General features: G+C 33.1%; 4 protein-coding genes across 5 annotated transcripts; 1 reads left to right on the forward strand and 3 right to left on the reverse strand.

Annotated features, from left to right (window-relative positions):
- Positions 1-4238: 4238 nt before the first annotated feature.
- Positions 4239-7201, reverse strand: LOC130982333 (uncharacterized). The gene is made up of 4 exons (XM_057906303.1): positions 7079-7201; positions 6112-6284; positions 5704-5991; positions 4239-5090 (listed from the first exon to the last, which is right to left on the reverse strand). Exons 2-4 carry the CDS (start codon positions 6256-6258, stop codon positions 4446-4448), a joined length of 1080 nt encoding a protein of 359 aa, XP_057762286.1. The 5' UTR covers positions 6259-6284; positions 7079-7201; the 3' UTR covers positions 4239-4445.
- A 1103-nt stretch (positions 7202-8304) lies between these two features.
- Positions 8305-11863, reverse strand: LOC130983012 (replication protein A 70 kDa DNA-binding subunit E-like). The gene is made up of 2 exons (XM_057907177.1): positions 11376-11863; positions 8305-10831 (listed from the first exon to the last, which is right to left on the reverse strand). Exons 1-2 carry the CDS (start codon positions 11651-11653, stop codon positions 8497-8499), a joined length of 2613 nt encoding a protein of 870 aa, XP_057763160.1. The 5' UTR covers positions 11654-11863; the 3' UTR covers positions 8305-8496.
- Positions 11864-13731: 1868 nt separating this feature from the next.
- On the reverse strand, positions 13732-17288 carry LOC130983015 (protein CYCLOPS-like). 2 transcript variants are annotated; one of them, XM_057907180.1, is made up of 5 exons: positions 17121-17288; positions 15662-16021; positions 14674-14868; positions 14450-14575; positions 13732-14067 (listed from the first exon to the last, which is right to left on the reverse strand). In XM_057907180.1, the coding sequence occupies exons 2-5, from the start codon at positions 15928-15930 to the stop codon at positions 13944-13946; spliced, it is 714 nt and encodes a 237-aa protein (XP_057763163.1). In that variant the 5' UTR covers positions 15931-16021; positions 17121-17288; the 3' UTR covers positions 13732-13943. The 2 variants fall into 2 exon arrangements, with proteins under 2 accessions (XP_057763163.1, XP_057763164.1); XM_057907181.1 differs by lacking the exon at positions 14674-14868.
- A 48-nt stretch (positions 17289-17336) lies between these two features.
- On the forward strand, positions 17337-20114 carry LOC130983014 (uncharacterized). The gene is made up of 5 exons (XM_057907179.1): positions 17337-17572; positions 18313-18443; positions 18683-18808; positions 18958-19085; positions 19462-20114. Exons 1-5 carry the CDS (start codon positions 17365-17367, stop codon positions 19772-19774), a joined length of 906 nt encoding a protein of 301 aa, XP_057763162.1. The 5' UTR covers positions 17337-17364; the 3' UTR covers positions 19775-20114.
- The last annotated feature ends 292 nt before the right edge of the window (positions 20115-20406 follow it).

Raw genomic sequence — 20406 nt, forward strand, 5'->3', positions numbered from 1 at the left:
AACAGATAATAGTGTGTTTTTTTTTTGTGAGTAGAGAGTGTGATGAAAAAAAGTAACATGGCATAAAACGTAACATGAGGAACGTGTATAAGGTTTAATTAGAGATAGAGATACTGTTTCTTAAATAATGACATAGCAACTAACTACTTCTCTTTGGGTTTTCTTCATTTCATTCCAAATTGGAGTATTGCATTTTCCCTTTGTTTTGCGCAAATAATAGTGCATCCTTATGGGCAATTCGATGTGCATTATTTAACAAATCCATGTGTGAAAATGAAAGTATAGCAAGCGTTGAAAAACAACACCAAACAAATTAATATATATTCTGACCAAAAAAAGTAATAAATGAGAAATAGAGAGGGTTAATGCTATATTTTGTCTTAATTTGATCCTTGAATATCAATTTAAGGTAATTAAGTTGATTTATAGAGTAACGTTTGGTGTAGAGACAGAGATGAAAAGATTGAGACTAAGAGAGAGATTGAAATAAATTTCAGTATTCTGTTTGCGATAAGGTGGGAGACAGAAATTGAAACAAGATTGAAACTATAATTTAATTTGCACAAAATATAAAATTAAAATTAATTAATTGAAATGAGGGTATTTTAGGTACAAAATGTTATTAAAGTTTCAATCTTCATCTTTAAAAATTTTAGTCCCATGTGTTCTCACTTTTTGGAGGTACTGAAATACTAAAATGTTGGCGACAGAAATTTTAGTACCAGTTTCTGAACCAACAAACATGATACTGAGTCTCAGTCTATCAGTCTCTATCTCAATACATCAAAATAAATATTATCTAAGTAACACAGAATAGTATACATAAAGTAGGATTCAAAATCCATCCAATACTTATTTAAACTGATGGGTGATCTAACCACTCGACTAATTTAAATTGGTTAAAGATTGGTTTTATTAGTTTACGTTTTGAGCGCTTTTTTTTTTTACCACATGGATAAATTTATTACTAGATAGCATGCATTTATAAATCTTAATGACTACGTTAATCGTTCATGTTGAAAAGATTTTTTGTAAGTATAACGAATAGAATAATGTTACGATCTATAAATAATCAAACATCTTTTAACAGAAGACGTTGACATTCATTGATATACACTGAAATTAAAGTCTCTTAGCTTGTTCAGGACCAGTTTCCATGGACCCTTCATCACAAATACCACTTTCTTCACGTATAGTCTCAATTTTTAACTCATTATTTTGGATCTGATACATTCAACTATATGTTCGTATATATTAATATAATAGATCCGGATATACATAAATAATAACATATGGTCATAAAGAAGTAAGATATATATATATATATATTATTTTATTTCTTAAAAAATAATAATAATAGTAAAGATATTATAGTGATGAGTACTTTGATTCTTTAATTAGTAGTCTTGATATTTTGAATTCTTACTAAAAGAAACCGAATAGGATGTTCCAATTTGAGATTAAAAAAATGTGTAAGATATTATTGAGGGGCATTGAAATAAATAATGGAAGACATATTAATTAATTGTATACGCAATTCAATGTGAAAAACCCATCCAACTGAATTTGCATCCTCAGAATTTATTCCATGTGTTTGGTACAGTCTAGCTAGTCATGGATGCTAAAATTCTAAGGTGCTATCTAGATAGGACCTAGGAGTAAGAACTATCTCAAAACTATTGAAATCCATACCTATTTATTTACTACGTTGATAAATGTCGGTGCTCAAGAAAATCTTCATGTGCTGAAATCAGAGACAATAAACAAATTAGAACAACAGAAACATTATCCAAAGAAGAGTAATGTTAGATAATTATTTTTAGAATAGATAGTTATTTTTAACAATAAAAAAGTGAAGTATTCACAATATTGACTATGATTAATTTAAGAGGAAAGTATTATTTTTGTCCCTAATATTTGGGGTAAATTTTATTTGTATCCCTAACGTTTAAATCGTTCTATTTGTATTCTTAACGTTTGTAAAAGTGATTCAATGTTATCCTGCCGTCAATTACACATCATGAACACTTTAGTTTGAGTTTTAAAAATCTCTTCTTGAAGTTAGAATACAAATGTCTGGGATAGAATTGATAATCTATTCCGAAAAATAGCTCATCCGAAGTTGAAACTAATTCTTACAATATTTACATAATTCATTTTTCTAGAGACATAATTGAATTTAAACACAAATAGTGGGTATAATATTAAAATCGAACACATTTAAGTGAGACCTAATTGAAAATGAATACATCCAAGTGAGAAAAATTGAAAAATATAATCTTATTTATTAGTATAATTGATAGTAGGATAACAATGAATTACTTTTATAAACGTTAGGGATACAAATAAGACGATTTAAACGTTAGAGACACAAATATGATTTGCACCAAACGTTGGGAACAAAAACACTACTTTACTCTTAATTTAAACAAATTTTGTAACCATAAAAATTATATTCATTTGATATTTTTAACCAAACTTTAGTCTATAAAAAACACCTAGTAATGTCATTCAAATTTCTTCTTTTTCTTCAAATATTTTCCTTCTTCTCATTTTTTTTATCAAACCAAAACTCCAAGTCACCATCTTTTCTCGCTCCATTCTCATTCTCATCATCACCACTTCTAACACGTCCTTCATTTCTATCACCACTTCCATTGTTATTGGTGTCTTGGAATGAACCAATTCTCAACGAAGTGAAGTAAATCAAAATCTTATCATAATAAAACGTAACTGTTCTGTTGAAGTCGTTGACAAAAACAAAAATCCTAACTTTTAACGGTGAATTTTGACGCACGTGCGTTAAAATAGAGAAAAGAAGAAAATGAGCATGTACTAAAGAAAATGAAATTGAAGATAAAGCGATAGATTTAGATTCCTAAATCGAACAGAAAACTAAAAATTTTAAATTTTAAATTATAAATCTTAAACCCTAAAATTAGTTAGTGTTGGCTAACTAAAAATTACTTTTCTAAACTTTCTGATTCGAAAAATGCAAAATCTATAAATTAATTAATTAGACTTATTTTATATTAATGTAAAGATTAAAATTAGTATAATTAACTAATTTGATATACTTATTTGATCATTTTAAAGTCTCAATTACATTATCTAATTACCATTAGAAATACTATATTGGTATCGTAATATTTTATATCAGCATTGTGTTAATGAAAGTTAAATTAATGATAAATAAAGATTCACAATTTGTAAATTTATAGACAAAGTAATTACTAAAACGAGGAGTGCTAGGGGCCAGCAAGTTGTGTGATTTGTAGCCATCAATTAGTCATCATTGGTGATTTCAATGGTGTGAGATTTTATCCAAGGGTGAAAGATCACTCACTTTACTTTTACTGATTAACTATTAGCCAGATTTCAATAAAACTGCTGGCCCCTTAGACTTTTCTTACTAAAACATGTTTGAAAACTAGTTGAAGAGAACTATGCATTCAATCTTGAATGAACAACTTTTAAAGAGAAGTTAAAAAAATACTAATTTTCTGAGAAAATTTTTGCATTGAATGCAAAATGTAAAATGTGATTTTGTCGAATAGTCATGTGAGAATAATTTCTTTTTCCTTTGCAATATGTAATATCGGTATCATTATTGAATTATTGATTGCAAAAAAATTCACTTTCTAGTACAGAAATAGACTTGTCTTCAATTAAAAAAGTGGCATTCAATAAAAGAGCGAGAATAGTTCCAAGAATGAATTATCTTTAATTTCCTTTCTCAACTTTTAAATATTATATACTAAAAAATGCTACTATTCTTTCTTTCGGTAATTTCAATTTTTTTTTTTTCTATAGGTCCTCCAGTCGGTGAAATTTAAAAAAGGGGATTATCCACTACGAAATTTGCGATTCATGTTGTGATGGATTTGATGCATTGCTGCAAAGTGAAAACAATAGGAATTCAAACCTGTTCCTCTTCTATCATGTTGTAGTGTGAAGTGTGAACACAAAACTCAGCATCATTTGATTTAATTTTTCGGCTTTGGATTCGTTCACCGGTTGCTGCAGAATGCTAGGCCCAAGAAGAATGAGGCAACCAAATCATCTTTTGATTCAAGACCAAAAGATTAAAAGAAAAAATTATCTGCTCACATAGCAAAAGGGTTTATCTTTATTTTTCCCATTTTTCAATCTATGAAACATGTAAATGCAATCGGAACCAAAATGAATGTTGTTACTTCAGTGCCATCTCTGAAAATTTGGATAGTTTCAGGCCAAGATAAAGAACTGAAAGTTCTATTGCTAGGCGAGATAGTAGTATTTCTGCATGCATAGTAATTGCATGGCTGAATTCAAGTTCATATAATACATATACAGATCAATAATCTTTTATTTATAGTAATTCATCTTGTTAACATTTGGTTCATCAAGATAGTTCAAATCAAACTTGAATCGATTACTTCCCCTCTTTCTTTTTTTTTTGAGGTTTAATAACACACATTGGCAGTTGAAGTTGAACCAGTGTCCTTACCGGGAAGTGTCTTCAGGACCATCCCCTCCGGACCACAGCAACCAACCCTAATATCACCAATCTGCATGGGATTATAGTTGGCCACGCTGCTTGCCGTCTCTGCTGCCACTTTTCCGGTCTCAGCTACTGCTGCTGCTTTCAGCCGGATACGCTCAGCTCTTGAGCCAATGACCTGGCCGAGGATAGAAGCTGCAATGGTCAATGCCATTGCTGATTTAGGCATCACTACCGACTTCCGAAGCATGGCTATAAAGGGAACAGCAGCATGCACGGCTGCAAACCAAGACAGCGAGAATTTCTTGGTGTGTTCCTTCCACATGCCCAGGGGCACATTAAGTGCCATGCCCATTGCTGCAATACAAAGCATTTTCGCAGGAAGGGGCTGCGGGCGCAGGTTTTTCACAAATGCTGTACGAGCAAGAGCAGCTCTTGCAGCAACAACAGCAGGTGGGCATCTAATCTTTATTCCAGGTGGTGGCCGAAAAGCCGTAGCAACAAGTGGGAGAACATTGCTTACAGCTCTATAAGACTTGGCTATAGGGCAATTTCCATTTGCTAGCCATTCATTTCCAAGTGCTTCATGCTTTGATGCATCTCCTTCCTAAAATGTTTGGCAGGAGAAAGAAAAAGCAACATAAGTCAAGTTTCTTAAACAGTTAGCAACTTCAACAACAACAACAATAACAACAACAAAAGCCTTATCCTACAAGGTGGAGTAGGTTATGTGAATCACACAACACCATTGTTGCATCCTATCATGAACCATTCTTATAAACAAGCCACCAAGTTTAATTCCTTCATAATGGTTTGATCCATGTTCCTTCTTAAGCTACCTTCCACTTTCACAAGTCTTCTCCCACATGATCAAACCACTCAGGAATCTTAAATCTATTCTACAACAAGCGCTACCCTAACTTCAATACATTCATTCTTAACTCCATTCTGTCTAGTGTTATTTCCACTCATCCATCACACCAACCTCATCTATACAACACAGCTTCTTCTATTGTTGGATTTTACTGCCCAACATGTAGTCCTATACAATAATATAGGTATCATTAACCATAGCTGTAAATCATATTATCATGAGGCTGTAAATCAAAATGGTAGTTGTTTCGTCCCATACATCATGTCACAATGGAAGTTCCGTTTAGTAAACATACTTGTAAGAGGGTAAAGAAATGGTAAAAGGAAACACAAATGAAAAATTTTACCAGCGACGAGTGTTCCTTTTTCTTTGATGATTCCGACTTCTGCTTCTTCCATTTATCAGAAAGATTCCCAAAATTAAATAGGCCACCAGGTCCAAATGCTGACAGACTTATGGTAGCAGCTCTTCCTGCTAACGGGTTAAAAACTGGCATGGAATCGGCTTCCCTACAGCCATTGTTAAAGTCAGATCTCTCAAAGAGGGGAACAACTCCATCTTTCCCATGGAAGAGCTTAAATGCCATGTCAAAACTAGGACCATCTTCAAATATAGGACCTTTTCTTCCATGGACCTGAACATTAAGAACACAATTAGCCAAACTAATAATTAACTATTAATCCCAATTTGAAATTTCATCTTGAGACAAAATGCCAGAGGAAACGTTACAACAATCATTAGATGAACAACTTACAGGAACAGGCATATAAGCTGAAGAGAAGGAGAAGTTTGTAGGTTTGTTGATGTTCCTCAAGAATGGGCACCTTTGCATGTCCATTGCATCAAAGGGGCACTCAGATTCATCACCAATCCCATTCATTCCGTTTAGAAAAAAGTCCATTGCTTCTTTTGTTGAAAAAACTTCCTCTAGAAACAAGGAAAAAAAATACATTTCATATCAGAAGAAACCAATCATATAACATAAATAGAAAATTCTATTGCAAGGAACTAGGCTTATGCAAACTAGTAACCCATAAAGTATATGACCAGTCCAATAGAAATTAAGAAACTAAGCTGCAAAGCATCAAAGGAATGCTGTGAGAAATGAAAGAAACAATGAAGCTATTACAAAAGTTATAAAAACTCCAAAGGAAGAAAGCCCAATTAACTAGTATCCACATCACAATCACTGTCTTCTCAATCACCTGGTCTGATAATCAAAATAAAGCACTCCCCCCCAACCCCCAAATACCCATATTCAGACAAATCACAAAATAAGCACAACAAATTAAACATACAATTCATCTCATGAAAGAAGAAGGGGGTAACAGATTGCACAGTGCTGTAGTGAAATCATACTATCACCTTTCACAAATACAGTGTTAGACAATGATTTCAAAATATCAGGAACCAATCAGAAGCTTCTAGAAGACATACACACAACAATTAATAATAACAATTCAACCATAAATCGAAATACAATTAATTCACAGTAAGAAACCAAAAATGCAATTAAGCACAAATTGCAGCAAAATGGAAGTATCAAAGAATCCAGAAACCGAGAAATGAAAAGGGGACCAATATGAAAACCAACAAATTTAAAAAAAAAAATCATGCATTTCTAACACCGAATCGAAGGGGGAAAAAAGGATTGAATTTCAGAGAAACTAAGAATGGAAAAAGCGAAAGCGATTGGCGGAGACAGAGGAGGAAGAAGAAACCTTGTGGAGAGAACTGCGGTGTGTGGTGACCACAAGCAAGGGCGTACGGAGGCCACGGGATTTACAGAGGAGGCAACAGCTAACCTGCTTAGCCGGTAAATGGCACGTGCCTTTACTTCTAAGTACTGTTTCGTTTTTGTGGAGTTCCCTGATCCACCTAACCGGTTCCCACTTTTGGTTTGATACGGTTCAGGTATACTTGATTCTGGTGCTAGATTCTGCCAGAATTAATATTAGAGAAAGTAACGGTACGAGTGATTTCATAACATAGTATTAGAATTTTAGATTTAAAAAGTTAAGAGTTTAATTTTTTGTGAACTCCAAAATCAACTATTTAGATGATTATTCTGAATAATATGAATGATATTCATTTTATTCATAGATTAAAAATTTAGTCTATTATACATATTATAAGTTTAGACTATTGATTTTCTAGTAGTACTCTTAATATTAATATTCACTTGGATGTTTATGTATTCTTTTATAATACTTTCATTCTCTGGATTAACAATGCTTTTCTTATAATATATATTTTAAAAATAATCTAATACATTAGTATGTAATAACGTATTATTTCTCTTTAGTATTAAGGTTTTTTTTTTACCTTTTTCATGTCTTTTTCTGACTATAAAATTACGAACATGTTTTTTTATTTGTTATATCTATGTATTAGACATATTTTAAACATATTTTTTAATATTCGTTTGACATTTATATCTTTCATATTTAATTATATTTTAATAAAAAAAATTTAAACATATTTAAACATACTTAAATATTATTACACATGCCAATTTTATTCATTTAGATACACTTAAATACTATTACATATGCCAATATTATTTTTAACATATATTCTTAAAATAAATTTAAAAATAATATATATTATTAATTAAAAAAAAGTATAAATAAATAACTTCTAATTAACCAACTTTAAACAACTACAATTAATAATCATTAATTTTATATTTTAAAAAAATAAAAATTAAATAATTATTAATTAATAACAATTAATTAATATAAAATATAATTTGAAAATATTTGTTAGCTTGTTATTAATTAATACCTTCTTAGTTACTTAACAAAATTATATTATTAATTATTAAAATAAAAAATTTTAAAATACTTTATATAATTAAAACAATATATAAAATTAAATTGATAACTATATAAAACTTCTTATATTATCAACGTAATAAAATTAAATTAAAAAAGATATGCTTGAAAATAAAATACAATTTTCGCACTTAGCAAAATGACGGCATCGAGAAAAATGACGCATTCAAAAAGCACATAATTAGGTGAACTATATTTACACAGTTCAGATACTGCTCATATTCTAGACCTGACTTAAACCTAAACAAATTATTGCTGTAATAATCATAAGGTAACAAAACACGGCGGGTTTTTCCCAAATTTCAATATCCTCCATATTGTTGCTTTGGGGCAATTCCATATCTACCTTGCATTCCGTTAGCGCTTCCATAAGCTGGTGGTGCTGCACTGTAAGCAGGGCAATCTTTTGCCCAATGGCCAGGTTGATGGCATTTAAAGCATTCGCCGGAGGCTCCTCCTGATCCGGCAGATGCCCTGCTTGTGAATCCACCGCCTCTTGCTGCCAGCTGAGCAGGCATATTCATCATATTATTAGGGCATTGTGCAGAGCTGTGACCAGAGCAACCACATATGCTACATGACATATATGAAGCAGGAGCAGGAGCACCAGTTGAAGTAGCAAAAGAGTTGCTATATTGGTTTCTATAATCAATACCGGCACTACTGTTGCTCATCACAGAATTGTAAACCGGTGGTGGCATAGATTGTCCAGTTCCAGTGCTGACTAGTCCGGCAGTATTAGCTATGGAGCTAGGATTGGTACCTTCTCCATTCTCAGACTTAAGCTTATCAATCATATCCAGAAGAAATTTAGATTCAGATGGAAAGCTTACCTTCTCTGCTTTTACTACCGTCGACTTGACACGCTGCTCATCACTGTACATTTCCTCCTTTACTTTCAACTTGAACATATACTTACCAAAGAGAACCTTACGCATGATTTCTGCAAATTTTTCATCATCCATTTGTTCGAATTTAAGGTTATACAATTCTTTAGCAGACATACCCATGATCTCCTCGCCACTCTCCTGGAAAGCAGTAACCCATGTCAAGCCAGTGTGATCCTGAATCTGGAATTGCAGAATGTACCTATAATCACAAGCATCAACAGTCTGATCACACCTTTCACATCGCCATTTCCCATCTCCATTATTAGTCACTTTTTTGTTGCATTGCCTGTCACCTATCAGGACAGGGCAAGCTGTGTAGCAGAAGTTATCAACCTTCATGTATGAAATACTTGCACAAACAGATATCCAATCAGGCTTCTCAGATGTCCCTAATTTCTCATCTTTAATCTGGGATACGGTCTTCCGCACATCAGACTTGCCAAAATTAGATGCTTCTCTGGAAAGAGAAATAGTAGGAACGTTCCTCCCCTCCTTGTCAAACCATTCCCTCAGCCTACAAGCATCCACAAAATCAGGCTCTACAAATAGCTGGCTGGTGGCTATGGTCCCAACTGACTTCCCGTTGAAATCACTTACTCTGACGGCTTTGGCAGCCAAAACTGGAAATCTTCCAGCATCACAGAGACTTTGTAGCCTTTGTCCTTCTGCATTGCAAAAATTTCCCCACATGGTTAATTCAACACTTCGACCAGACATGTCTTTCAACTGGAGGGTTCTCTTTTGAGTTTCGGTGCCATTTTTCCTCATAATTGAAGCAGTAGGACTAATAGAAGACACCACACCAATCACATCCAAAATAGTATTGTTTTCAATAGTTTCAACTTCAATAATTGGACGGAAGTTAAAAGTCTGCTGTGGAATTGACACATCATCATGGCACGGTTGTATAATGGTGGCTATATCAAGGGTCAGTTCTTGATCATTACGAAGGTGATTGAAGTTCTTTTGTGCTGGCTTTATATGTCCCCTGGAAAGCAGATAGATATTTCCAGCTTCAATTACATTGTAAAACTGATCAGCCACAGCATTAAAGCAAGTTGCCCGGATTTCTCCACCATCAGAATCAAGAAGATCAAAAGAAAACACTTTTCCATCACCTCGGGCACTACTATAGTGCCTGAGTTCTCCCTTAGCTGTTACTCTAGCTTTAATTGTCCAGTTATTCTGGTATGGATTCAATGCGGCTATTGGAATGATCCTTGGGTGAGCTTCATTTCTTGCCGCAGGGCCTCTGTTATTGTACACCGGAGATGGCTGTCGATACATGGGCTGAGGTGGACGAGCATAAGAATTTTGAAAGGGCCTTGATGCCTCAGATTGGGGATTGCGATAACCCACATTCTGATCACCATAAGACCCACCAGACTGTCCTGATCTAGGTAATGTAGCTCCAGGCTCTGGTTTAGGATAAGTAAAAGGAACATTTGTTGAACTATAACCTGCAATGCCAGAACTAGGTCCCATAGCTCTAGGCTCTGCTTTTGGATAAGCAGGAGGGGCATTTGATGCACCGAATCTCCCCATGTCAAAACTAGAAGAGCCAACACTACTAGCAGGTTGATTTACTTTTGGGGGTTCCGGAGAAGGACCAGGCACATTATTCCCAGAGGTAATTCCTGATTGATCAGTTGCAGATTGTGACGGAGCAAATTTTGTTGCACTGACCGGTTTTCCAAGTAGCTCGCATTTGTCCAACAGAATATCTAGTTCAATGATAATAATGATCCTGTTTATAATGAAAATGAAGCCAGATCATCACAAATTATTGGTATTGAGGCCAAAAATACCTAAAGCTGCAATCAATACCAAAACCTACAGACACAGTCACACACACACACAACAGGGCAATAAAGCATTCAACTGTAAAACTGTTCCTGCGCCCTCAGAAATGAATATAAAATTAATTTCCTTTCATTTAATTCTTCAGCTATCACACAATACCCAGTCACCCTCCTTCCAAAGATCCCATTTTCCGGAGCATTAAAATTCATGAGATTTCAAAGACAACACAAACTTGGAAACCCGGAGGACAGAACACAAAACAGATTGAACTTAATCAAAACTTGAAAAAACAAGAATAGATATTTAAGCTGTCAAACACACCAGAAGATAAGAGAACAACACAATAAAGAACCACCTTTAACAAACCACCACCCCCAGAAAATCATCTCAATCCAAAGCAACAACATCCCCTTTCCGCTGACTCCAAAGCTAAAAAGATAAAATTGATAGCTAAGACACAAAGAGAAAAAGGGAGAAACAACACATACGATCGGCCCTGGACAAGGCTGCATGTGTACTGATTGAGAACGATGATAGAACCTCTCTGCAACTTGCCAGAATGGATCAAATCGTTCTTCTGCGTAGCGAGCATGCTTTGCTGGTAATGGGAGCCATCAGAGAGAACCAAACGGAACCTCTCGGTATTGTTCTGTTGCGACTGCACAAGCTTGAAGTCCATTACTTGCAAAATCGGCTTCAGATCCTCAGCTGAACTGGAATTCTCGCACATCTTCGTAATCGCCGATTCGGTGAGTTTCACCTCCATTTTTTGGGAACCCTAGCAAGAAATTGAAACCGCGTTTAGTGATGTAAAACGAAACGCCGAAGTTTGGTTAGAGTGCGTTGAAGCGTTTTGGAGAGAGAGAGAGAGAGAGAGAGAGAGAGAGAGAGAGTGAGTGGTGGTGAGTTGAGAAAAGAAGAGTGAGAAATTTGAAACCCTAGAGGTTGGGGGGGGAAGAATTTAAAGAAGCGCCATAATTAGGGGTACGTTTTGGAATTGGAGGAGGAAGCGCGAAATTGAGTGTGTGGAATTTAATTTGAAAAGGGCAAAAAACAGTGTTGGGGTTTTACTGAAATTACGAACGTGTCCTCCCTACGTTTGAGCATCACGAAATCTAAAAGGCTTCTCGGAGAAGCCATGGAGTTTACACGTGGGGGTGATTGAAGAGAAGTCATAGGTGCTTAGATAATTAGATTTGATGTTCCAGGTTAATGAAAAATGCTTCTTTTTTTTGTTAGATAAAATAAAAAAACAATAGGAGGAAAAGAAAATAATGTAAGAGTCTTTTTTTTTGTGTGGTTTAGTTGGATGAAAAATAAAAAGAAAAAATAAACATGTTAGTATAGTGTAAAGTTCTATAATTAAAGTAAATTATTATAAACGATTTTTTTAAGAGTTTATTGTTTATGAAAAAATACCATGCTCATCAATCATCATGAAGGCAGTTAAGACTTGCAGTTTGTTTTAATATCTATTATTCTATTTTTAATATAAGTTGTCTCATTTTAAGACATTGATTGTGGACTACTCTTTTATCGTTCTATTATACATAGAAGAAAAATGTACCCTATTCATTAATCCAAAGAGAAGACTATGTGGAAGATGAAATTTGATAACATACATTAATCTCGTATAAATTTCTTTGATAACGTCAATTTTCAGTCAAAAAAATGGCTAAGCTATGAGTTTGGAATAACCAGCAGTTGCACGTTGCACGTTGCACTCATAAAATTATGAATAATATTATACATTTTAATTTTTTTCTTAACCAAGTTCAATAAAATTAATCTAAATTAACAAAAATTAATTATGACTTAATATTATTTTAAATTTTATTGTTTAACTCAGTTAGATTTAATTTATTAAAAAATTTAGATGTGTAATATTAATCTAAAATTAAAGAAGAGAAAAAGCTTCAAATTATTTTAGACTTAATCAAACTTTGTAAAAAAAAAAATCAGTAAAAAAGTGACAAGTATACTTATTTTGGACTTCATGAAACTTATTTAATTATTAATCAAAATGTCACTATTTTATAATCGAACTATATTATTTTATTATGAAATAATATTATTGTGAGTTATTTTTATGAATCGCATTATTTGCACTACTTTTTTAGTATATTTTTCATTTTTAAGTATAAAAGTGAATATGATAAAAATAACTAAATAAAAATATTATTTCTAAAAGAAAAGGACACACAACATTTAGGTTGCATTTGTTTTTTAGAATAGGACAAAATAAAATGTTGAAAATAAGACATAAAAAATAGATACACAAAAATTAATATATTTGTATTTTATTTAGCGATAAACTAAAACAAATTAAAAAAGTATAATTTATTCTATTTTTTCATTAAAAAATTTGGAAAGAAACATATAAATAATAGAAGTTATAATTATGAAAAATTAACAAGAATAATAAAAGAAAATATAAAAAATATATTGTGTCTTTTATTCGTGTTTCTGGGTCATAATTAAATACAAAATACACTAATTCATGTCTCTAGACATAATGCCTTTGTCCATGTCTTATATACCAAACACAATTTTGTATCTCAAGTGTTCCTATCTCAGTGTCTCATGTCTATAAACAAATGCAGCCTTAAAGAATTTAGATCTTCTAAAGTGAAGGAGTTAGTGAAGTAATAAACTGAAAGGTTAATCTCCATTGATTTTTGTAACTTCTATGAAATGTATGCCCACTATCTTAATTTAAGAATAATTAACTTTTTACTTTACCACTTTACCAACTTTCTCCCTATAGACGATCTTAAATCTATGAAAATATACCAAAACAATTATATTAAGTAGATATATACCAAACCAACAAATTATAACTCAAATGGCATAGTCTTCCCATACTTAGTTACCTAAAGGTCGCCGGTTCGAATTTTCCTATCTTTGGTTAAAAAAACAAAAAAAGTAGATGTGTACCAAAATTTAATAACTAAATCATCTACCGTAATATAACAAAAAATGCTACAAATATGTCTATTTTTCTCCAACAAATAGATTTCAGATATACTGAGTTTGACATGCAGTAATAGCGAAAATTAGATCCTTCGATTTTCCGACAAAATTCCTTGAATCGCTTGTAGGAGTCGCTCTTTCTCGCCTGCCAACTCTGTATTCTGCTTCCGAAGGTCTTCTATCTGCTTTCTTTGTTCTGAATCCTTCCTGAAAATTCATAACATAAATGATTATTATATCAATCAATTCATGCATACATTGTGATATGGTATTAGGCTGGTAGGAAATAGCATTAATAGTTACTAGATTCATTGCAAGTGCTAGCTCCGTCTTTTATGGTTCTTGTGGACCAGCCATATGAAACATACCATTGTTTGCTTTTTAATCTAAATTCTTTGGCTCATAAGTTCATAAAATCAGAACATCTAAAACTTTAAGGTATCCAAACACAAAATATACTTGGATAAGTTAAAATTTTTTATACATCAACTATTCAATGTCGTCAAATTATAAGTTATTGGCGGTCAAAAGTAATTAGCAAATCAAGTGATTTATGTTAGCAAGAACTAAACTATGATATGTTTGTTACCTGTTGATGAGGGACAAACTATCTTTTAATGATTGAACTTCCTTTTCAACGGTTTCACACCGCTTCCAGACAGCTTGAATATCCAAGCAAACTGATGGTGTGAAATTTTCCTTTGCCTCGGGCATTCTGCAACACAAGCAATCCAATAGTCAATAGAATACTAGATAGGAAGAAACTCTATTGTAGAACGTTTCCTTTTTAGGGATTAATTTCCAGTGACATACTTCATTGGCTGTTGATGCATGGGCTGAGGTTGATGAACATAAGAATTTTGAAAGGGACTTATTGAAGCCTGAGATTCATGATTGCAGAAATCCATGTTTTGATTTGCATAAGATTCAACGAAATTGGCTGACACAGGAGTTCCAATTAGATTACATTTCTTAAGTATCACATGTAGATCAACGATGATGATAACACTGTTTACATTGAAAATCACAGCCAAATCATCAGCCAATCACAAATATTGACATCCAAAAGCACTAAAGAAGCTTCCATCAGGTCCAGTCTAGTGTTCAAGGTAGCTAAAATATGGATTTAAATCTTAAAATCTTTCTAGTGTTGAATAAGTCAGTTTATTCTGAACATTTATAACATTTGGTGATTTTACTGTTTAAATATGTTACAGTTTCACGTTCAAGTATTTAATTAATTCTTCTGATCTTTTGGTAAAAATATTGATTTTCAAACATGTTAGTATGTTACAATTTTGTGTTTCAAATAAGACAACAATTAATCACCTCACTCGTTAGTTTAAGCAATTGTCGAGAATTCGATCTCGCCCTAGCAACCTATTAGCCAAATAGCCTTAAATCATGGATCCACTATGAATTAGTCCTTAGCAAAATAAGGAATACCAAACCATTCACACTGTACTCATACATCAATTGACCATCTCATGTATGTCTTTCCATGTCTTTCCCTATCTCTCGCCACTTGTCTATCTTCTGTTTGATTCAATTTCCGCGAGATTTTCTCACTTATACGTTTCAAATAAGAATGTTAGCTTAAATAAATTGATCATATAAATAATCACATTCATCCGCTCATCCCTTAGTATAACACATACAGCAATCCTAAATTATTCAAATTTGATTAAGCAACACAGCTAAGGTCACCAGCACGTTCAACAAAATCAAAACCCTAAAAACTGAATAAAGAAAAGGAAACAAAAAAGAAGGAAATTAAGCGAGAAGAGCGAAAGATACGTACGTGCTGTTCTGGATAACGGAGGTGGTGAACAAAGTGAGGACGATGATGGAACCAGTCTGCAAGGTGCCGGAAGTGAGCAAGTGGTTCTTCTTGGTGGCGAGTATAGATTGCTGGTAGTGAGAGCCATCGGAGAGCACCAAGCAGTACCTGTCCTGCGACGGGAAAAGCTTCACGTGGATTACTTGCAAAACCGGCTTCAGATTCTCAATCGAACTGAAATGGTTCGAGCAAATTGTGGTTATCGCCGATGGGGTGAGTTGAACAGCCATTCGATCAGAGTCAGAAATCGGAGACAAGAGAGGGTCGAAGCATGAATTTAAAGGGAAGCGCCAAAATGGCAAGGTAGCTGCTAGCTAGGTGCTGTCACCATGAGTCAGTTACAAATAATTTATAATAAAAAAAAAAAGAAAAATATTTTGATGTTAAAAAAAATAAAAAATTTAGAACCTCAAAAGGCTAATTTTTTTTGTTATAGAAATAGAAGTGGTGATATACTTTAACATTATAATTTTTGGCGTTTTTTAAAAACTATGAAAAGTACACAAATCGGAGAATTTGTACTTCAAATTTGTTATTTTTTTTAACGCAAATCGGACGGTCCGATTTGTGTACCTCTCATAAATCAAACGGTCAAATTTCTATATATTTACAAATCGAACGGTCTAATTTATGTACTTTTAGAAATCGGATCGGACGGTCCAATTTCTGCTCCTCCAGTTAAACGATTCCACATTTGAATATAACACTCCAACAATCTACATTTTCAAAAAATACCATTATCACTCTAATATTAAAACTAAAAAATTTCCTCAAAAAGACTTACGGTCGTAATAACCTCGCTGATGATAAGCAACAAAGGGTTCATGAGAAAGTAGACCGAACAATTATGTTAATGATCATTTTTTTGTGATTAAAGACAAAAGAAATACACAGGGAACAAAAATTAAAAAAGGACATATTTTGATTATTTTCTGCTAAAAATCAATCAAATTTTGCTAGAGTAACAATCACTCTGTATAAGAAGTATTATATTACATTTACACGGCAGTTTTTAAGTTTTTGTCATGAAATCTGCCGTCACATTTGCAATTCATTAGATTAAAGTCAAATTTACAGTTGAAAGTCTGTTACATAATTCTTAAATCTTAATAATTATGTTCATGATTAATTTAATTAGCGCTAAAAGTGAGTTACTTTTCTTCAGATTTTATGCTCATTTGCTTAAATTATGCATTTTGTTAAATTGTGAATAAAAGAGTGTTTAGAAATTAAGATATTAAAACATTTCTCATTTTTAATAATTGAATTAAAATCATGAAATAAACTTAAAAAATTATTAATTAATTGAACAAAAAATCAAATAAAATTCATGGTTGACCATAAAAAATATTTTATATTCTATTTTCAATAAATTCTTACAAAATTTAAAAATAAAAATAAAAATAAAAATAAAAAATACCTCTTCTTCGTTGGAGTTTTTGACCATGACCGTAACAGTGGTAACACTCATCCAACGGGGTTTTGTCTTCTCTTACACCTTGACCCCCCAAAAAAAAAATCTTCTCTTTCTTATTCTTCTCACCTTTGCTCCGATGACCAGATAAATGGTTCCGGACTCCGGCTCCGCCGTCATATCCGTCACTTAAGGCCTTAAACCCCTAACACCCCTTCTCTTTTAGATTTCTTTATCATCATAATTATTGATGGATCCTTCGTCTGAGCCGCACGATGAAGTTCCCAATAAAATCCCCGTTTGGCTTTCCGTGCTGCGGTTGGCTCTGGCAATTGCACTCCCCTTGATGGCGCTCTTCTCGATTCCGTTTCTGGTAGGGTTGTTGTTGGTGGTTTTCGACGATTTCTCAATCCCTAGCCCCATTTCTCTCCCATCACAGTGCAAAATTGTCTCCAGAGGTTTGCTTCGTTCTTATTCAATCACTTCCCAAACTCACGTTCATTTGCTCAAATTAGAACAAAAAAAAAATTTCATTGCTTTTTTGGGATTGTAGATTTTAGCTCAGTCAGTAGTGTGGTTAAGGTATTGAAAGGTGGGTGTTGTTCAAGTAAAAGGGAGTTTAGTGAATGCTTAATTTAACAAAATATTGAATTCACTTAGCTGCTCTACTTGTTCATTTTAGTTATTTATTTATCTTTATAAGAAAGTGAAAGTCTGAAATTGTTGTGGGAAATGCTAGTTTTGAATTGTAGACATTTTGATCACAATTGGGTTACTTAGTGGCAAAGGCAAGAACTAAGGCATTTGTTATTGTTGGTGTTGGGTCATGGAAATGTTGAGTCTGTTGACGTTCTAACTTTTGAGGTCTGCATATCAGGGCATAATAGTCCTTATCAGTTTAGGTAGACAATATCACTCATTTATGTGTTCTTCATGGAAAAAATGTGCTCATGTATGTTGTCTCTTTCAGTATATAATAATTTGGTTGCAAAGGAAGTGAATTAAATGCTTTAAACTAGTGTTGCACCTTATAGATATTTTTTTTGTGCTAATCATTGCTTTAGTTTATGTTTTTTCAGTTCTGGTATTATTTTGATTCATAATAGTGATTTAGTTTGAAGCCTTGTGAAGAAATGTCATTTTTATGGCATATTTTAGTTCATCACATTGTGTCTGCTGTTGCCATTTTTTACTACAGGTGTTGATCTTAGGTCATCCAAGATTTGCGAACTTGGATTGTTAAATTATAAAGCAAAAGATGTATTTCATCATTTTGAAAGGAGCAAATATCGCTGTAGATTTGATTACTATTGGGCTTCAGTATTCCAGGTTATTATGAATTGCTGTCAATCGTCCATTCGGTGGTTATTTATTTTCGTCTCAGTGACAAATTATTGTTTTTTGAGATGTAATAATCAGTAATATTTATATCGTGTGTGCACGCGCTCGAGCGCACATGCAGCACATATAGCTTATCCATGGTTTATCATCTGATGATTGTGATTATTAAAGAGCAAGTGATAATTGTTTTGGGGGGTTTTAAATAATTTTTCTTAACACTGTTTCAGGTGGAGTATAAAGATCACTTTTCAGGTCAGATACAAGTTGCATTTGCAGAGGCTCCAAATGAGGCCCTTCCTCTTTATTGCAGGCCTAATTTTGGTGCTGCATGGTTGGCACAATACAAATTTAAGGTTGGAATCCCAACCCGTGGTATTCGATAACATCTTTGATTATGTGAACGTTTCTTAGAAGTGTCATAAATAATAGTTAACAATTATCACGATTTAGGTTAGCTCTATAGTATTACAATATCATTTATATTTTCTCTTCCTCCTCTTAGGTCAACGAAACTTATGATTGTTGGTACACATCTGGTGTATCTAAAGTGCGTTTTGATCAAGATAACCTTTTCAGTTGCCAGGCAGATGGGCAGTCTGCTCTTGAGAAGATTAAACTATATTCTAATATGTGAGTACTTTACATTATTTCTATGCCAAACCAAATATTTTATTGCTTATTTGCTATGATCTAAATTGTTAGACATAATTAAAATGTGTTTGTAGAGGGTGTATAACATTATAGTTGTCATTTTTGTGCCAAAAGGTTTTATGATCACATACATAAATAGGTGTGGCATTGCCTTAGATAGGATTTTTTGACATATAAAATCAGTTCTCATGGTAAAGTCTATAATTCTGAAGATGAAGTTACCGTTCATAGAGAAAATTTTGCATCACCATATGGTTGAGTTAGCAAGCCGTATACACCTGTACTTTTGAAAACTATAATTATAAATATATTTTTATAATGTTGTCATTTGTGTTATGCATGAATCATCTATCAGGGCCACGGAGATGGTGCGCTCGTGGTTTTCCGGTAGGATAAGGAACAAGTATTGGAAATGGGAAACCATAGCCGGTCTTGTGGCTGGGTTCTCAACTTCGTTGATCTCTATAACCTTTTTTAGGTTCCTACAACTACTACTATCTAAAACATATCGATGTTGTACATCATGGATATTGTCTCGACGAGTCAATGCTGTTTTCATCAAGCGGGCATGTTTTCTTTTGGCATACTTATCCTTTGTAGCTTGGTTAGCTGTTGAATATGGGAAGAGGCTTGGTCTAATGGATATTTTCAGCATCCATAGATCATAGCACTTAATTTTGACAAGTGCGATGCCTTTTAATTGTAACATTATAATTGTAGAAGGTGACATTCTTGTCCCATGAAAAGTAAGCGGCTGCTTCATATAGTTATGTATAGTATGAGTGAAAATTAAAGATGTAATAGTTTGATTTGAATGAAAGGTCTTGTTCCGCCATAGTATTCGGAAATAACAAATCTAAGTTCGTGGTTGAATTAGATTACACTCTTGTTCACTCAAGTTTATGGCTTGAATTGATAAAAGTTGTTAGGAATCATTTTTGTATGAAAACTGAATGGACTACCATATTTTAAGAAATGAATCTTCTCAATTTAATTTATGCGACAAAATTAAGTGTGATTTCTCATAAGAGTCTCTTTGTATCACATGTTTTGTGATTGTGTAGTTAAATATCATATTTAACATTTTCAAGTGAAAATTAAATGTGAGGATCAATTTCCCTTGTTTTTCTTAATTATGCTTGGTGTTAGTTGATGAAATACTTAATATTTTATATATACAACATAACACAATTCAATTAAGAATTCGTGTATTTTTTGAGTCTAAAATTGATTCAGGCAAAGAATACTCAAGAAGCAAAAATCAATGCTAGATGGAATCCGAAGGCCAAACAGTTGTTAT

This window comes from Arachis stenosperma, chromosome 5, assembly GCF_014773155.1.
Source record: "Arachis stenosperma cultivar V10309 chromosome 5, arast.V10309.gnm1.PFL2, whole genome shotgun sequence".
NCBI lineage: Eukaryota > Viridiplantae > Streptophyta > Magnoliopsida > Fabales > Fabaceae > Arachis > Arachis stenosperma.